This window comes from Gasterosteus aculeatus, chromosome 4 (assembly GCF_964276395.1).
Source record: "Gasterosteus aculeatus chromosome 4, fGasAcu3.hap1.1, whole genome shotgun sequence".
Taxonomy (NCBI): Eukaryota; Metazoa; Chordata; class Actinopteri; order Perciformes; family Gasterosteidae; genus Gasterosteus; species Gasterosteus aculeatus.
Window position 1 is genome coordinate 10,220,289 of NC_135691.1, and position 18,329 is coordinate 10,238,617.

Consider the following 18,329-nt stretch of genomic DNA (forward strand, 5'->3'; position numbering starts at 1 on the left):
ATAGCACTGTATGCGACACCAGTATAGGAGTAAATGACATTTAGTGTTTAAACGCTTTCAGTGGTCGAAAGAATAGAAAAAGTCAAAACAGGTATAGTCCATTTACAATTTAACTTAAAAGTAACATAACGCCTATATTGTAAGATTATATGGCCATGTTCAGTTTTCATTCAACTGTTCCGAATAAGTATCGAGATTCTGTGATCTTTCTTACCTCTCCTTGTGTCCTCCTGTCAGGGAGCATCAGTGTGTTTGCATGGCTTCCCGGGACTATAGTAGATCCTATACTCATTCTGGGTCCAACTAACATGTAGCGTTTCTCTCCAGATCTGTACTGGATGCTGTGACACAGTGTCCCGTCATAATTAGTCTCTTGTAGATATTTAGAAGTATACTCTGTGGATTTAGAGCACTGCATTGCAATCAGCACGATGATACTGATGAGAAAAAGTGTTGAAACTGAGCCCAAAGTTATCATCAGGTAAAAAGTCACGTTATTCTCCTCCTCGTCATTTGTTGCACTTTTAACATCAGAAGCAGCAAAAGCCTCTTTGGGCTCCACAACTTTGACAATCACAGTAGCTGTTGCTGAGAGTGAAACGTTCCCGTTGTCTTTCACCAGTATGACCAGTTTATGCTCAGCTTCGTCCGTCTCTGTGAACGAGCGAAGTGTTCTGATCTGTCCTGTATAGCGGTCCAACCCAAAGAGACTGTGGTCAGTAACTTCCTGCAGTGAAAACAGTAACCAGCCGTTATATCCTATATCAGCGTCATAGGCTCTGACTTTAGTCACCAAGTGTCCTGCGTTCACATTGCGGGGAATCTCCTCCACACCTTCAGCAGAACCGTTAGAGCTGAGAGGATACAAGATGATCGGAGCGTTGTCGTTCTGATCCAGAATGAACACGTGCACCGTGACGTTGCTGCTCAGTGACGGAGTCCCAGAATCTGTGGCGACAACTTGGAACTGGAACGTTTTCAAGGTTTCAAAGTCAAAATTTTTAAGAGCCAAAATATCTCCATTTTCTGAGTTAATGTTGAGAAAAGATGTCATTTTTTTGTTTTCATTACCATTTCTTACAATGCTGTATGATATGAGATTATTATCACCCTCATCAAAATCATGAGCACTCACTGAAAATAATGATACTCCTGCAACATTGTTCTCAATAACATAAAAAGTGTAAGGATTTGTTGAAAACTCTGGACTGTTATCATTCACATCTGATACAGTGACACTTATTTTCTTATTAGATGACAATGGTTCTTCACCAGCATCTTTAGCAGTGATTGTAACATCATACCTGGACTGATGCTCTCTATCCAGCAGCGATTTGGTAACTAATGAATACATATTGTCTTGCAAAGAGGGTGTTAATGTGAAAGGAACATCCTCACTGATATAACAGATCACCTTCCCATTTAAACCTGAATCATTGTCATTTACACTTATCAGTGCAACTGTTGTCCCAGGTTTAGAGTCCTCGGGAATTGCACTTGAAAAGGATGTCACCTCAATCTCAGGTGCGTTGTCATTCAGGTCAGCTATGGTTATTACAACACTTTTTTCTGTTGCTAGTGGGACTGTTCCTTTGTCCGAAGCTTTAATGTTAATTGCATACCTGTCTTTTGCTTCAAAATCTATCAGTCCTTTAACAATTATTTCACCAGTATTGGTGTCCACCTCAAAAAGTTTGCGTAATTTATTATTTACATTATTGCCGAAAGAATAAACCACCTCCCCATTTAAGCCATCATCTAAATCAGTGGCGTTTACTTGCATGATAGTTGTGCCAATTGGGGAATTTTCATCCAGCACCGCAGTATAAGAGTCTTTTCCAAAAATCGGCATATTATCATTTACATCTAAAACATGAACGATGATTCTCAGGCTTCCGGACCGAGCAGGTTTTCCTCCATCAACGGCAGTCAGCAGTAACATATGACTCCTTGCAGTTTCCTTATCCAGAGGTTTATGTAAATACAAAACAGGAATTTTTCCGTCCTCTCCACTATCTTTAACCTCCAGGCGAAAATGGTCATTTTGACTGAGTTTGTACAGCTGGATGGAATACATGTCACTGTCTGGATCGTGGGCACCTTGCAGTTGAAATCGCGTCCCGGGTAACGCAGACTCTGATATCTCTAAATGCGTGTCATTGTCAGAGAAGGTGGGGGAGTGGTCGTTCACGTCCAAAATCTCTATAGCCACGTAATGTACCTCTAACGGATTCTCCAACACAGTCTTTATATTGATAATGCAGGTGCTGATCCTTTCGCATACTTCCTCTCTGTCAATTTTTCGGTAAGCATGCAAGATGCCGTCACTGTTCAGTTGGAACAAGGGTTCGGTCGATCCGGACACGATACGAAATCCTCTAGCATTCAAAGCACCGGCATCCAGTCCCAAATCTTTACCGATATTCCCAACAACAGCACCCACCGTGAGCTCCTCGGGAACCGAGTATCGTAGCTGTGCCGAAGCAATATTACAAGTGAGAATCAAACAAAGAATTAAAAAAAAATGGCACTCCCGACCCGCTATGGATCCTCGTCGTGCCATATTTGGTGGAAATATTAAAAAAAAGGGGAAAAAAGTGTTGAATTAAAATGTGGTTCTATACGGGAACACACATTTTAAAAAAATGATGCCAATGGGTGGCATTTGTTGGAGAACGAGTGCAAAATGTGAAGCCGTTCTTCCCGAATCACAAGCGCACCCGAACGAGAAATTGCACCGAAGTGACGTAGAGGTTGTTCAACCGGGAGTCATTTGCGTTCAAAAGCAGTGACACCATGCGAACTGACACAACAATGCATACACTCTTTAAACATATTAAGTGGCCTGCAGTGATTAAACATGTTCCCTGCTGAGAGCATAAGTCGAATTCCATTTCATTTTAAACGATGTGGAATGGACAGGCAATAAACATGATTCCACGTAATGCTGATATTCACAATATGTTGGATAAAAAAATATATTGATGAATAGGTACATGAATAAATTAATTAGCAATAGCGTTGTGCTTACCTCCCCAGCTGTCCTCCTATCAGGGAGCATCAGTGTATTCGCATGGCTTCCCGGGACTATAGTAGATCCTATACTCATTCTGGGTCCAACTAACATGTAGCGTTTCTCTCCAGATCTGTAGTGGATGCTGTGACACAGTGTCCCGTCATAATTAGTCTCTTGTAGATATTTAGAAGTATACTCTGTGGATTTAGAGCACTGCATTGCAATCAGCACGATGATACTGATGAGAAAAAGTGTTGAAACTGAGCCCAAAGTTATCATCAGGTAAAAAGTCACGTTATTATCCTCCTCGTCATTTGTTGCACTTTTAACATCAGAAGCAGCAAAAGCCTCTTTGGGCTCCACAACTTTGACAATCACAGTAGCTGTTGCTGAGAGTGAAACGTTCCCGTTGTCTTTCACCAGTATGACCAGTTTATGCTCAGCCTCGTCCGTCTCTGTGAACGAGCGAAGTGTTCTGATCTGTCCTGTATAGCGGTCCAACCCAAAGAGACTGAGGTCAGTAACTTCCTGCAGTGAAAACAGTAACCAGCCGTTATATCCTATATCAGCGTCATAGGCTCTGACTTTAGTCACCAAGTGTCCTGCGTTCACATTGCGGGGAATCTCCTCCACACCTTCAGCAGAACCGTTAGAGCTGAGAGGATACAAGATGATCGGAGCGTTGTCGTTCTGATCCAGAATGAACACGTGCACCGTGACGTTGCTGCTCAGTGACGGAGTCCCAGAATCTGTGGCGACAACTTGGAACTGGAACTTTTTCAAGGTTTCAAAGTCAAAAATTTTAAGAGCCAAAATATCTCCATTTTCTGAGTTGATGCTCAAAAACAGACCTAAATTATCTCTACTGCTGTCCCTTGGGATATGATATGAAATTTGCGCATTGTCACTATCGTCAAGGTCAGATGCACTCACTTTAAATACTGGTGCTACTGGGTTATTGTTTTCAGTTATATATAACGTATATGGGCTCAGTGTAAACTGAGGTCTGTTGTCGTTTACGTCTGATACAACAACATTTATTTTTTTTTCAGATGAGAACGACGGTTCACCACCATCTTTTGCAATGATTGTCATGTCATGAATGTGTTTTTCTTCTCTGTCCAGTGGTGATTTCGTCACTATCGCGTACATATTTTCTTGCATGGATGGAGAAATAGAAAAAGGGACATTCTCACGTATTAAGCAGGAAACCTGCCCATTGGGGCCTGAATCCAAATCATGAACACTGATTAAAGCCACAGTTGTTCCAATTCTAGAATCTTCAAGAACTGATTTGGAAAATGAAGTAATTTCAATCTCTGGGGGATTATCATTAAGGTCAATAACCTTGATTATCACAGTTCTGTCTGTGGATAAAGGGACAGTTCCCTTATCTGAAACTTGAATGTCAATTTCATAGTTTTCGTTTTCTTCAAAATCAATCACACCGGTAACTTTAATATCTCCTGTCCGTGGGTCAATGCTAAAAAGTTTTTGTAAATGTAAATCTACATCTTTACCAAATGAGAAAACCATTTCACCGTTTGCACCCTCATCCAAATCAGTTGCATTAACCTGAATAACTAAAGTACCTGGATCTGCGTTTTCGTAAAGAATAGCAGAATATACATCTTTTGTAAAAACAGGTGAATTGTCATTAACATCAAGCACTTCAATTAATATCATTGATGTTCCAGACCTCGCCGGCCTCCCGCCGTCAACAGCTGTGAGCAAAAGCTTGTGTTCTATCGAAGTCTCTCTATCTAACTGCTTCTTTAATATCAGGAAGGGCAACTTGCGGTCTTCACCCCTCTCCTTAACCTCCAAACGAAAGTGATCATTCTGGCTGAGTGTATACTGCTGAACGGTAAACTGAGCCCCGTCGGGGTCGCGCGCAGGTTGGAGCTGGAATTTTGCTCCCGGTAACGTCGATTCAAATATTTCGAGTCGCTTCTCTTTCTCAGGAAAGACGGGGGAGTGGTCGTTTACATCCAGCACCTCAATGGCCACGTAATGGATTTCCAGAGGATTTTCTAACACGGTTTTAAGGTTGATTATGCACGCCTTACTTCGTTCACATATGTCTTCCCTGTCCACTTTCCGGCTGACATACAGAATGCCGTCGTCCGGATTCAAACGAAAAAGAGGTTCCGTCGAACCACCAACAATGCGATATTCTCTATCTTTCAGTGTAACCTTATCCATTCCCAAGTCTTTTGCAATATTTCCAACAACACTTCCTTCTTTCAGCTCCTCCGAGATCGAATATCTGATCTGAGCCGAGGCTTTGCTCCAAAACGTTACCAAAACCAACATGTAGGCAACGCATCTCCATCGTTCGTTCCACGGCTGGCGTCCGCTTTGTTCCATAATGTAAAAAAGGAGAAAAAAAATAATTCCGGTATCTTTACTTCAATGGTTAAGACATAAAATCATTCGTATTCCTTTGCAAACTGCGTTGTTTCACCGATACACTCCTTGGAATTGAACAGCGCTAATTCTGTGTTGAAGCCCTTACACCTCAATGACAAACTGCATGATTGGACCTAACGGTGATGACGAAAAGCTTTGGGCAAACACTTTGCTATTATACCGACACCATGCGATCCAACATGTTATTGCAAAACATTTTGATCAAAAAACATTGTAGCATAGAAATATGATGCGTCAACGAAGCCCAGAGACGAACAATGAGGAGAGATTTGCAATAATTACATTTCTTTCAGTCACAAGACGTGCCTACTTGAAAAAGCATTTACTTTAATAATCTGATCTAAGAAATCCGTATTTATCAGAAATATATGATTATATAAAAATTATATAAAAAAACTCCGCAACAAAGCTTCAGCACCACGGACAGCGGCAGCGCATTCTGACGTGGCGGAATAGAGTGGACACTATTCAAAGGTTCGATTGAACAACAGGATAAAGGACGTTTCCATGAAGAAATATATCTTAATGTTATCGAGTCGAATCGCATATCCTGTTTTTAAACACCAGGATATATTTATTCTATGAAGACATTTGACTGTAACGTAAGTTAATGGCACCAAAATGGCTGACGTGAATTTATCATTATATTTCAATGTGTGTAACCACGGAAGTATGTAATTTCTTCTTCAAATTAAATGAGGTTATTATACTATAGATAATAGCAATGTATCTTACCTCTCCATGTGTCCTCCTGTCAGGGAGCATCAGTGTGTTTGCATGGCTGCCCGGGACAATAGTAGATCCTATACTCATTCTGGGTCCAACTAACATGTAGCGCTTCTCTCCAGATCTGTACTGGATGCTGTGACACAGTGTCCCGTCGTAATTAGTCTCTTGGAGATATTTAGAAGTATACTCTGTGGATTTAGAGCACTGCATTGCAATCAGCACGATGATACTGATGAGAAAAAGTGTTGAAACTGAGCCCAAAGTTATCATCAGGTAAAAAGTCACGTTATTATCCGCCTCGTCATCTGTTGCACTTTTAACATCCGAAGCAGCAAAAGCCTCTTTGGGCTCCACAACTTTGACAATCACAGTAGCTGTTGCTGAGAGTGAAACGTTCCCGTTGTCTTTCACCAGAATGACCAGTTTATGCTCAGCCTCGTCCGTCTCTGTGAACGAGCGAAGTGTTCTGATCTGTCCTGTATAGCGGTCCAACCCAAAGAGACTGTGGTCAGTAACTTCCTGCAGTGAAAACAGTAACCAGCCGTTATATCCTATATCAGCGTCATAGGCTCTGACTTTAGTCACCAAGTGTCCTGTGTTCACATTGCGGGGAATCTCCTCCACACCTTCAGCAGAACCGTTAGAGCTGAGAGGATACAAGATGACCGGAGCGTTGTCGTTCTGATCCAGAATGAACACGTGCACCGTGACGTTGCTGCTCAGTGACGGAGTCCCAGAATCTGTGGCGACAACTTGAAACTGGAACGTTTTCAGGGTTTCAAAGTCAAAACTTTTTAGTGCCAAAATATTACCATTCTCACTATTTATGTTGAGAAATGAAGTTACTTGATTATCTATTCTTTTATCTCTGAGAATATGATAGGATATAAGAGCATTGTCATTCTCATCACGATCAAAAGCTGTAACAGAAAACAAAGGGCTACCTGGCTCATTAGCTTCCCTGACATAGAACGTATAAGGACTGATTGAAAATTCTGGAATGTTGTCATTCACATCTCTAACAACAACGCTTATTGTCTTTTCAGAGGATAACGGAGGTTGTCCAGCGTCTTTAGCAATAATTGTTAAATCATAATGTGACTGTGTCTCTCTGTTCACAAGAGACTTTGTTACTAAAGCATACATTTTGTCTTGTAAAGATGGTGACAAAGTAAATGGTACCTCCTCTTTCATGGAACAAGTTACCTTTCCATTTAGACCAGAGTCCCAGTCATTTACACTAATAAGTGCAACGGTAGTTCCAGGTCTGGAATCTTCAGGGATGGAGTTTGAAAAAGAAGTAACTTCAATCTCAGGCGCGTTGTCATTCACGTCAACTATCTTGATAATGACACTTTTTTGTGTAGCCAGTGGAGCCAGGCCTTTATCTGATGCTTGAATTTCAATCTCATATTTGTTCTTTTCTTCATAGTCTATTGCATCTTTTACAATGATTTCCCCCGTTGATGGATTAATATCAAAGAGGCGTAACAATCTACGACTCACACTGTTGCTGAATGAATAAACTACATCTCCGTTTTGTCCTTCATCTAAATCAGTTGCATTTAATTGCAAGACTATTGCTCCTACTGGGGCATTTTCATCAAGCATCACAGAGTAAATGTCTTGAGTAAAAACAGGTGCGTTATCATTGACGTCCAAAACATTTACCAGAATACTCATGTCGCCAGATTTGGGAGGTTTTCCTCCATCCAGTGCGGTTAGGACTAATGAGTGGTGTCCTTCTGATTCCCTATCCAAAGGCTTTTGAACAGTCAATATTGGTATTTTACCATCTTCTCCCTTGTCCTTAATTTCCAAACGAAAGTGGTCGTTGGAGCTGAGTGTATAATGTTGAACAGCGAAAAGACCGCCGTCGGGATCTCGCGCTGCTTGTAGCGGGATACGTGCTCCGGGCAAAACAGATTCGGAAATCTCCAGCGTTTTTTCTTCGTCTAGAAATCTTGGAGAATGGTCATTTATATCGAGAATTTCTACTCCGACGTAATGCACCTCCAATGGATTTTCTAGCACAGTTTTGAGATTTATCAAACAGGTAGAGCTTCTTTCGCACACCTCTTCCCTGTCGATCTTTCTGCTCACATACAGAATGCCGTCATTCTGATTAACATGAAAAAGGGGTTCCGTAGTACTAGAAACAATCCGGTACGTCCTGTCTATCAACGTACCTTTATCTAACCCCAAATCCTTTGCAATGTTTCCAACCACAGTTCCTTCGTTAACTTCTTCAGAGATTGAATAGCGTATTTGCGCTGTGGCCACGGTCCACAAAAGCGCAGCAACCACGCAGCCTACCCACTCTCTTCTTGCCCTTGTTGCGTTGCGTCCTCTTTTTTCCATGATTCCAAAAAAACACTTCAGGATTCCTCACAGGAGAGAATAACCCTGCTGTAAGCAACTGATCCAAAACATCAAAGAACGTGAAATCGCCCTTATTGAGTTGAAAATGAATAAACACAAACGAATAAAGACGGCAGCAGGCAGCCAAGCAATTCTGCCTTCGTCGAGAGCGCAAGAAATGGGTGGAACCAAAAATCAAGTTAAAGCCGTTATTCTGCTAACACACTGACACCGTGTGATTTCATTTCTCACTGCAAGAAAATAATAAATATAAATATAGGACGTTGCCATTGACGATGTAACATGTTTAAATGGCCAATGACAACGTATTATGTTCATACTGTGTTCCTATGTGTTGAGATTGCCTTTTAAAGAGCAAATACAAAATTTAAATAGCTCTTGAATTGAGGAGGACACATCCACCCAAATGTTTGAAGCTCACAACTATTTCAAATACTGTTGAAACGTTAAAAGTGTGTGAATTGCCTTTAACAGATTATTGGTTTGACTTGTTTTTTAACAAGGTATTGTAACTGCAAATTAGGGCAGAAAATGTCAGTCCTATGGACAGCGACCGACAGGTTATGAAAGCAACCAAAAACTCATGAATGAAATTATATCCAATTTGCCATGAATGAAAGCTGTTTCAAGTTGAGGTGTCCTACTCAAAACTATACAACATGCAATGAATAGATGTATCATATATGTTTATACAACACTTCCTGTAGAATAAAGCCAAGCTTTTCACCAAATATGTCTTACCTCTCCAGATGTCTGACTCCTATCTGGTAGCATCAGTGTGTTTGCATGGCTTCCCGGTACTATAGTAGATCCTAAACTCATTCTGGGTCCAACCAACATGTAGCGTTTCTCTCCAGATCTGTACTGGATGCTGTGACACAGTGTCCCGTCATAATTAGTCTCTTGTAGATATTTAGAAGTATACTCTGTGGATTTAGAGCACTGCATTGCAATCAGCACGATGATACTGATGAGAAAAAGTGTTGAAACTGAGCCCAAAGTTATCATCAGGTAAAAAGTCACGTTATTCTCCTCCTCGTCATTTGTTGCACTTTTAACATCAGAAGCAGCAAAAGCCTCTTTGGGCTCCACAACTTTGACAATCACAGTAGCTGTTGCTGAGAGTGAAACGTTCCCGTTGTCTTTCACCAGTATGACCAGTTTATGCTCAGCCTCGTCCGTCTCTGTGAACGAGCGAAGTGTTCTGATCTGTCCTGTATAGCGGTCCAACCCAAAGAGACTGTGGTCAGTAACTTCCTGCAGTGAAAACAGTAACCAGCCGTTATATCCTATATCAGCGTCATAGGCTCTGACTTTAGTCACCAAGTGTCCTGCGTTCACATTGTGGGGAATCTCCTCCACACCTTCAGCAGAACCGTTAGAGCTGAGAGGATACAAGATGATCGGAGCGTTGTCGTTCTGATCCAGAATGAACACGTGCACCGTGACGTTGCTGCTCAGTGACGGAGTCCCAGAATCTGTGGCGACAACTTGGAACTGGAACGTTTTCAGGGTTTCAAAGTCAAAACTTTTTAGAGCTAAGATATCTCCATTTTGTGCATCGATGTTGAGAAATGAAGTGACTTTGTCATTTTCACTTCCATCTCTGAGGATATGATAAGATATAAGAGCATTATCTGTCTCATCACGATCAAAAGCACTAACAGAAAACAGGGAGGCACCTGGCTCATTAGCTTCAGGGACATAAAAAGTATAGGGACTCAGTGAAAATTTTGGACTGTTGTCATTAACATCTGACACCCTGACGCTTATTGTCTTTTCAAATGATAATGCAGGTTGTCCAGCGTCTTTAGCAGTAATTGTCAAATCATAATGTGACTGTTTCTCTCGGTCCAGAGGGGACTTTGTGACCAATGAATACATTTTGTCTTCTAAAGATGGTGATAAAGCAAATGGACTAACCCCACCTATTGAGCAAATTACTTGTCCATTGAGACCAGAGTCCAAATCATTTACACTGATAAGGGCTACTGTAGTTCCAGGTCTGGAATCTTCAGGAATTGAACTTGAAAATGAGGTAACTTCAATTACTGGTGTGTTGTCATTCAGGTCAACTATTTTAATTATGACGCTTTTCTCTGTAGTTAGCGGAGCCAAACCTTTATCTGATGCTTCAATTTCGATTTCATACTTCTCTCTTTTCTCATAATCTATCAGACCTTTAACACAGATCTCACCTGTTGCTGTATTAATATCAAAAAGTGTAAATAGTTCATTACTCACACTGTTACCAAATGAGTAATACACTTCCCCATTTTTACCTTCATCTAAATCAGTTGCATTTACCTGTACTACTGTTGTGCCTATTGGAGCATTTTCAGAAAGCGTAACAGAATAAACGTCTTTAGAGAAAATAGGTGTGTTGTCATTCACATCCAAAACGTTCACTACAATAGTCATATTACCAGTTTTCGGAGGTTTACCTCCATCCAGTGCAGTCAGCACTAATGATTCAGTTCCTGCTGCTTCCCTATCTAACGATTTATGCAAAACCAAAATTGGTATTTTACCGTCTGCTCCTTTATCCCTAACTTCCAAACGGAAATGATCATTTTGACTGAGTTTGTATTGCTGCACTGAAAAATGACCACTGTCTTGATCTCGGGAGGGTTTCAGCTGAAACCGAGCGCCTGGTAACACAGACTCCGAAATTTCCAAACGTTTCTCTTTCTCCGTAAAACTGGGAGAGTGGTCGTTTATATCCAGCACCTCCACTACAACATAATGCACCTCAAGAGGATTTTCTAGTACCGTTTTCAGATTTATTAAACACGCACTGCTCTGAGCGCAAACCTCTTCTCTGTCAATGTTTCGGCTGACATACAGGACACCATCATCGGGATTCGCGTGGAAAAGAGGATCTACATTACTAGAAACAATCCGATACTTTCTGGTTTTCAACGTGCTTTTATCCAAACCCAGGTCCTTCGCTATATTTCCAACCACAGTTCCGTCGTTTACTTCCTCAGAGATGGAATATCGTATTTGCGCCGAAGCCACGTTCCACAAAAGCACAGCAACCGCGCAGCCGACAAAAAATCCTCTTGCCCTTCGTTCCTCGTAGCGTCTTTGTTCCATGGTTGTTTCCGAAATCACCAGTAGTCTGTCACCAAAACATTAAGAGTTTCATAGTGACGGAATTAAACTCTTCAAGGTTTGAAAATATTCATTGTCGTATTACAACGACGGACACGAGGGAAGTATTTCCAAAGGCAGCCGTCAACTGATAAACGATCCGTTTCATATCCAGCTAAAGAATTCACAAGGGGTGGATCCAAAATGCGCGGATTTGATCCTGCAATCCAGACTCTTCCTGTACACTGACACCATGCGATCTAAATTCTCACTACAAAAAAATGTAAAGCCAATAGAACTGTATTTTAATGATCGATAGTTTTTGTAGAACATACAGTAGAATGACTACTGAGCACAACGTGAATTGTTGCTATCTCTAAACACGAAACCTGCTCCTAAAAAAGTAGAAAGCAAACATTTTCAAAAATCTAGAGCGCAAGCTTCCATGGTGACATTTGTTTAGTTTATTTGATAAAGTTATATGAAATAAAACCATCGACCACTTTTATCCAGAAACAGTTGTGCATAAAACTTGGATTTTGTAAAAAACTACACATGGTGAGACTGATTCATGAATCAGTTTCGCAATGCAAACATAGGAGTAGGCAACGAGTCCAATGTTCGAAAAAAATAGCAGGGAACCAGGAAGAAGTGATGGCCACTAGCGGGACAAGTATTCATATTCTACTACAAACTATCTTCAAAAGCACGAATCAGATCAATTTAGAATAATTATTAAGTCATAGCAAACTTTCTCTCAAAACCGTAATAAAAATATTTCCAATATCTTGCATTATTGGTGTACACATGGAAATGAAAAGGCAAAAGTTTGCAAATAATGTTTGTTGAATAATACTCTAATATCAACACTTACATTTCTTTAAAAGGCATACTGCCGAAATAATTCCTTTGACTTTATTTGAAAGGGAAAATAAATATCTGAACATGTCTTACCTCTCCATGTGTCCTCCTGTCAGGGAGCATCAGTGTATTCGCATGGCTGCCCGGGACTATAGTAGATCCTACACTCATTCTGGGTCCAACTAACATGTAGCGTTTCTCTCCAGATCTGTACTGGATGCTGTGACACAGTGTCCCGTCATAATTAGTCTCTTGTAGATATTTAGAAGTATACTCTGTGGATTTAGAGCACTGCATTGCAATCAGCACGATGATACTGATGAGAAAAAGTGTTGAAACTGAGCCCAAAGTTATCATCAGGTAAAAAGTCACGTTATTCTCCTCCTCGTCATCTGTTGTACTTTTAACATCCGAAGAAGCAAAAGCCTCTTTGGCCTCCACAACTTTGACAATCACAGTAGCTGTTGCTGAGAGTGAAACGTTCCCGTTGTCTTTCACCAGTATGACCAGTTTATGCTCAGCCTCGTCCGTCTCTGTGAACGAGCGAAGTGTTCTGATCTGTCCTGTATAGCGGTCCAACCCAAAGAGACTGTGGTCAGTAACTTCCTGCAGTGAAAACAGTAACCAGCCGTTATATCCTATATCAGCGTCATAGGCTCTGACTTTAGTCACCAAGTGTCCTGCGTTCACATTGCGGGGAATCTCCTCCACACCTTCAGCAGAACCGTTAGAGCTGAGAGGATACAAGATGATCGGAGCGTTGTCGTTCTGATCCAGAATGAACACGTGCACCGTGACGTTGCTGCTTATTGATGGAGTCCCAGAATCTGTGGCGACAACTTGGAACTGGAACGTTTTCAAGGTTTCAAAGTCAAAGCTTTTAAGAGCCAAAATATCTCCATTTTCAGAATTAATGTTGATAAATGAAGCCACTTTATTGTCTTCACTTCCATCTCTCAGAATATGATAGGATATAAGAGCATTGTCATTCTCATCAAGGTCAAAAGCTTTCACAGAAAACACAGAGACACCTGGATTATTAGCTTCAGTGATATAGAAAGTATACGGACTCATTGTAAACTCTGGTCTGTTATCATTCACATCTCTAATAAGAACTCGTATTGTCTTTTGAGAGGATAAAGGAGGTTGTCCAGCATCTTTAGCTGTAATTGTGACATCATAATGTGACTGGCTCTCTCGGTCCAGGGTTGATTTGGTGACTAATGAATACATTCTGTCTCGCAAAGATGGGGATAAATTGAAAGGAACATCCTCAACTATGGAGCAAATAATTTTTCCATTGAGGCCAGCGTCCAAATCATTTACACTGATAAGGGCTACTGTAGTTCCAGGTCTGGCATCTTCAGGGATGGAACTTGAAAAGGAAGTAACTTCAATTACAGGGGCATTATCATTAATGTCAACTATTTTAATTATGACGCTTTTTTCTGTAACCAGAGGAGCAAAACCTTTATCTGATGCTTGAATTTCAATCTCATATTTGTCCCTCTCCTCATAATCTATTAAACCTTTAACAATTATCTCACCTGTTAAGTTATTCATATCAAATAGTTTTAATAACCTTTTATTGATACCGTTAGTAAATGAGTAAACTAATTCGCCGTTTGTTCCTTCATCTAAATCAGTTGCATTCACCTGTATGACTGTTGTGCCTACTGGAGCATTTTCTTTGAGCATTACCGAATAAACGTCTTTCGAGAAAACGGGTGTGTTATCATTAACATCTAAAACAATTACTAAAATGTTCGTTGCACCAGATTTTGGAGGTTTACCGCCATCCTGTGCAGTCAGTACCAGTGAATGGCTACCTGCAGTTTCTCTGTCTAAAGATTTTTTAACAACTAATGTTGGTATTTTACCATCTTCTCCTTTATCTTTAACCTCCAAACGAAAGTGATTGTTCTCACTAAGTTTATAGTGTTGCACTGACAAATAACCGCTATCTTGATCATGCGCGGCGTTTAGTTGAATACGTGCTCCAGGCGCTACAGATTCTGACATCTCCAACGTTGTCAGTTTCTCCGGAAAACTTGGCGAATGGTCGTTTACGTCCAGCACCTCCACTACAACATAATGCATCTCAAGAGGGTCTTCTAGCACTGTTTTAAGATCAATGAAACATGTAGTGGTCATCGCGCAAATTTCTTCTCTGTCAATCTTTTGGCTCACATACAGGACACCATCATTCTGATTCACATGGAAAAGATGATCTGCATTACTAGAAACAATTCGATACTTCCTTCCTTTTAGTGTGCTTTTATCCAATCCAAGATCCTTTGCTATATTTCCAACCACGGTTCCTTCATTTACTTCCTCAGGGATTGAATATCTTATTTGCGCCGCAGCCACGCTCCACAGAAGCACAGCAACCATCAAGATGACCAAATATCCTTTCGCCTTTCGTCCCTCGTATCTTCTTTGTTCCATGACTAAACGACAAAACATCCGTATCGAGCAGACGGAGCACTGCTTCGACGTAAAGATGGGATCCAACGCGTCCCTATTTCTTCATATTGATTAACTTCCGATATATCCAGAAATTGTGGTAAACCAACCAAAAACGCAAAATACACAACGCAATCCAACAAAACACAATCCCGTCCGTATCGAAGTGAGAACGTTGCCGGGAGGTGGAACCAATCAGCAATGACGCAAAGCCCGCGTGTAACGATGAGATTTCATGTTACACTGACACCATGTGATCTTATTTCTCACTGCAGAAATGTCAGAGATATACTACGCATTAAACCAATATTCGTTTGTTGTTTAGATCGGGAAACGAAGCAAAAGATGTTCAGCACCACTGACATCAATTGCGACAGTGTGCTCCTTTAATTAAGGCAATATTTCTTAAAAGTATTCTGATGTTACATCTATTTGGTTTAGTTTTTTTTTTTAAATAGAATTCATATGCCTTTCAAATGAAAAGGGTAATTAGCAATGCAATATAGTTGTAAGAGTGAAAAACTAAACAATAGAAAATAACGGATAACAAAATAACGTACTGAAATAAAATGAGAGCTCAAGCATACAGTAGAAGATACTAGGAAAAGCAAAAGTAAGAAATATGGCTATAAGTGTAAAAAAACGGACAAGGGCACAGTCAATGCAACACAATTCAGTGAGGATACCTTACATCTATGATTGGTAAACAAAACGTTACAGTAAGTCACCTCTTAGTTAGAACATCTAAACATATATCTTACCTCTGTCCTCCTGTCAGGGAGCATCAGTGTGTTTGCATGGCTTCCCGGGACAATAGTAGATCCAATACTCATTCTGGGTCCAACTAACATGTAGCGTTTCTCTCCAGATCTGTACTGGATGCTGTGACACAGTGTCCCGTCATAATTGGTCTCTTGTAGATATTTAGAAGTATACTCTGTGGATTTAGAGCACTGCATTGCAATCAGAACGATGATACTGATGAGAAAAAGTGTTGAAACTGAGCCCAAAGTTATCATCAGGTAAAAAGTCACGTTATTATCGTCCTCGTCACTTGTTGCACTTTTAACATCAGAAGCAGCAAAAGCCTCTTTGGGCTCCACAACTTTGACAATCACAGTAGCTGTTGCTGAGAGTGAAACGTTCCCGTTGTCTTTCACCAGTATGACCAGTTTATGCTCAGCCTCGTCCGTCTCTGTGAACGAGCGAAGTGTTCTGATCTGTCCTGTATAGCGGTCCAACCCAAAGAGACTGTGGTCAGTAACTTCCTGCAGTGAAAACAGTAACCAGCCGTTATATCCTATATCAGCGTCATAGGCTCTGACTTTAGTCACCAAGTGTCCTGCGTTCACATTGCGGGGAGTCTCCTCCACACCTTCAACAGAACCGTTAGAGCTGAGAGGATACAAGATGATCGGAGCGTTGTCGTTCTGATCCAGAATGAACACGTGCACCGTGACGTTGCTGCTCAGTGACGGAGTCCCAGAATCTGTGGCGACAACTTGGAACTGGAACGTTTTCAGGGTTTCAAAGTCAAAACTTTTAAGGGCCAAAATATCTCCATTTTCAGAGTTGATGTTGAGAAATGAAGCAACTTTGTTTTTTTCACTTCCATTTCTGAGAATATGATAAGATATAAGAGCATTCTCTGTCTCATCATGGTCAAAAGCTTTAACAGCAAACAAAGAGGTCCCTGGATCATTAGCTTCAGAAACATAGAAAATATAGGGACTAATTAAAAAGTCTGGACTGTTGTCATTCACATCGGAAACCACAATATGGATTTTCTTTGCAGAAGATACTGGAGGTTGACCAGCATCTTTTGCTACTATTATTACCTCATAGTTGTCCCTTTTCTCTCTGTCCAGGATTGATTTGGTTACTAGTGAGTACATTTTGTCATTTAATGATGGCGTTAAAGTGAATGGAACATCCTCATTTACAGAGCAAACCACTTTTCCATTTAGACCAGAGTCTAAGTCATTTACACTAATGAGTGCAACTGTAGTTCCAGGTCTCGAATCTTCAGGGATTGAACTTGAAAATGAAGTTACTTCAATTTCAGGTGCGTTATCATTAATGTCAACTATCTTAATAATCACGCTTTTGTCTGTTTTAAAAGGAGCTAGTCCTTTATCTGATGCCTCAATTTCAATTTCATATCTGTCCTTCTCTTCATAATCTATGAAACCTTTAACAGTTAGTATGCCTGATGAAGGATTGATAGCAAATAGATTCAATATATTTTGATTCATACTGTTGCTAAAGGAGTAAACGACATCTCCGTTTGGACCTTTATCTAAATCAGTTGCATTCACTTGCACAACTGTTGTTCCCATTGGAGCATTTTCATTGAGTACCACAGAATAAACATCTTTAGAGAAAACCGGTGCGTTATCATTTACATCTAAAACATTCACTGTTATGTTCATTTCGCCCGATTTTGGAGGTTTACCTCCATCCAGTGCAGTCAGTACTAATGAGTGGCTTCCTGCAGTTTCTCTGTCTAAAGGTTTTTGAACAACTAATATCGGTAATTTACCGTCTTCTCCTCTATTCTTAACTTCAAGACGGAAATGATCGTTTTGACTGAGTTTATATTGCTGCACGGAGAAATGACCGCTGTCTGGATCACGTGATGGTTTCAGTTGAAATCGTGCTCCGGGCAACACGGACTCCGAAATCTCTAAGCGTGTCGCTTCATCCGAGAAAGTGGGACCGTGGTCATTTATATCCAAGACCTCCACTTCAACATAATGCACTTCGAGAGGATTTTCTAGCACAGTTTTCAGATTAATTAAGCACGTACTGATTGTCGCGCACACCTCTTCTCGGTCAATCTTTCGGCTCACATACAGGACGCCATCGTTCTGATTTACATGGAAAAGAGGATCGGCATTACTTGAAACAATGCGATACTTCCTTTCCTTCAGTGTGCTTTTATCCAGTCCAAGATCTTTCGCTATATTTCCAACCACAGTTCCTTCGTTAACTTCCTCCGAGATGGAATATCGTGATTGCGCTGAGACCGCGCTCCAAAAAAGCACAACAACCACCCAGCCGACCAATGATCCTCTCGCCCTTTGTGGCTTGTATTTTCTTTGTTCCATGGTTAAACCCGAAAACTGTCAGTGATCCATAACAATAAAACAATAATAAAAAGACTACAGCTCTTCCATATAGATATTCACTTTCTCACGTATCCGCCAAAGGCATCGTGTCCTGCAATAATAAACTGAGATATGGCTGTACAAAAATCTAAGAAATTGTGGACAAGAGGTGGAACCGAATTATGATGACGACGAGCTCAGTTACTGTCGACTTTTTACGTTACACTGACACCACG

At 40.7% G+C, this 18,329-nt stretch overlaps 1 protein-coding gene across 25 annotated transcripts in view; it reads right to left on the minus strand.

Moving 5' to 3' along the window:
- LOC120817097 (protocadherin alpha-C2) overlaps positions 1–18,329 on the minus strand; it is a 161,443-nt gene that overhangs the window by 97,935 nt on the left and 45,179 nt on the right. For 4 of the 25 annotated variants that reach the window (XM_040172922.2, XM_078101268.1, XM_078101266.1 and 1 more), the window contains exon 1: positions 3,032–5,715. The exons of 12 other annotated variants lie outside the window; for them this stretch is intronic. In XM_040172922.2, coding sequence (XP_040028856.2) covers positions 3,032–5,386 — 2,355 coding nt within the window. In that variant the 5' untranslated portion in view covers positions 5,387–5,715. Of the gene's footprint in view, positions 1–214; positions 2,750–3,031; positions 5,716–6,184; positions 8,691–9,301; positions 12,514–12,610; positions 15,155–15,744; positions 18,272–18,329 lie in introns of those variants that run through there. 9 more of the 25 variants (XM_078101281.1, XM_078101269.1, XM_078101263.1 and 6 more) reach the window with 6 other exon arrangements.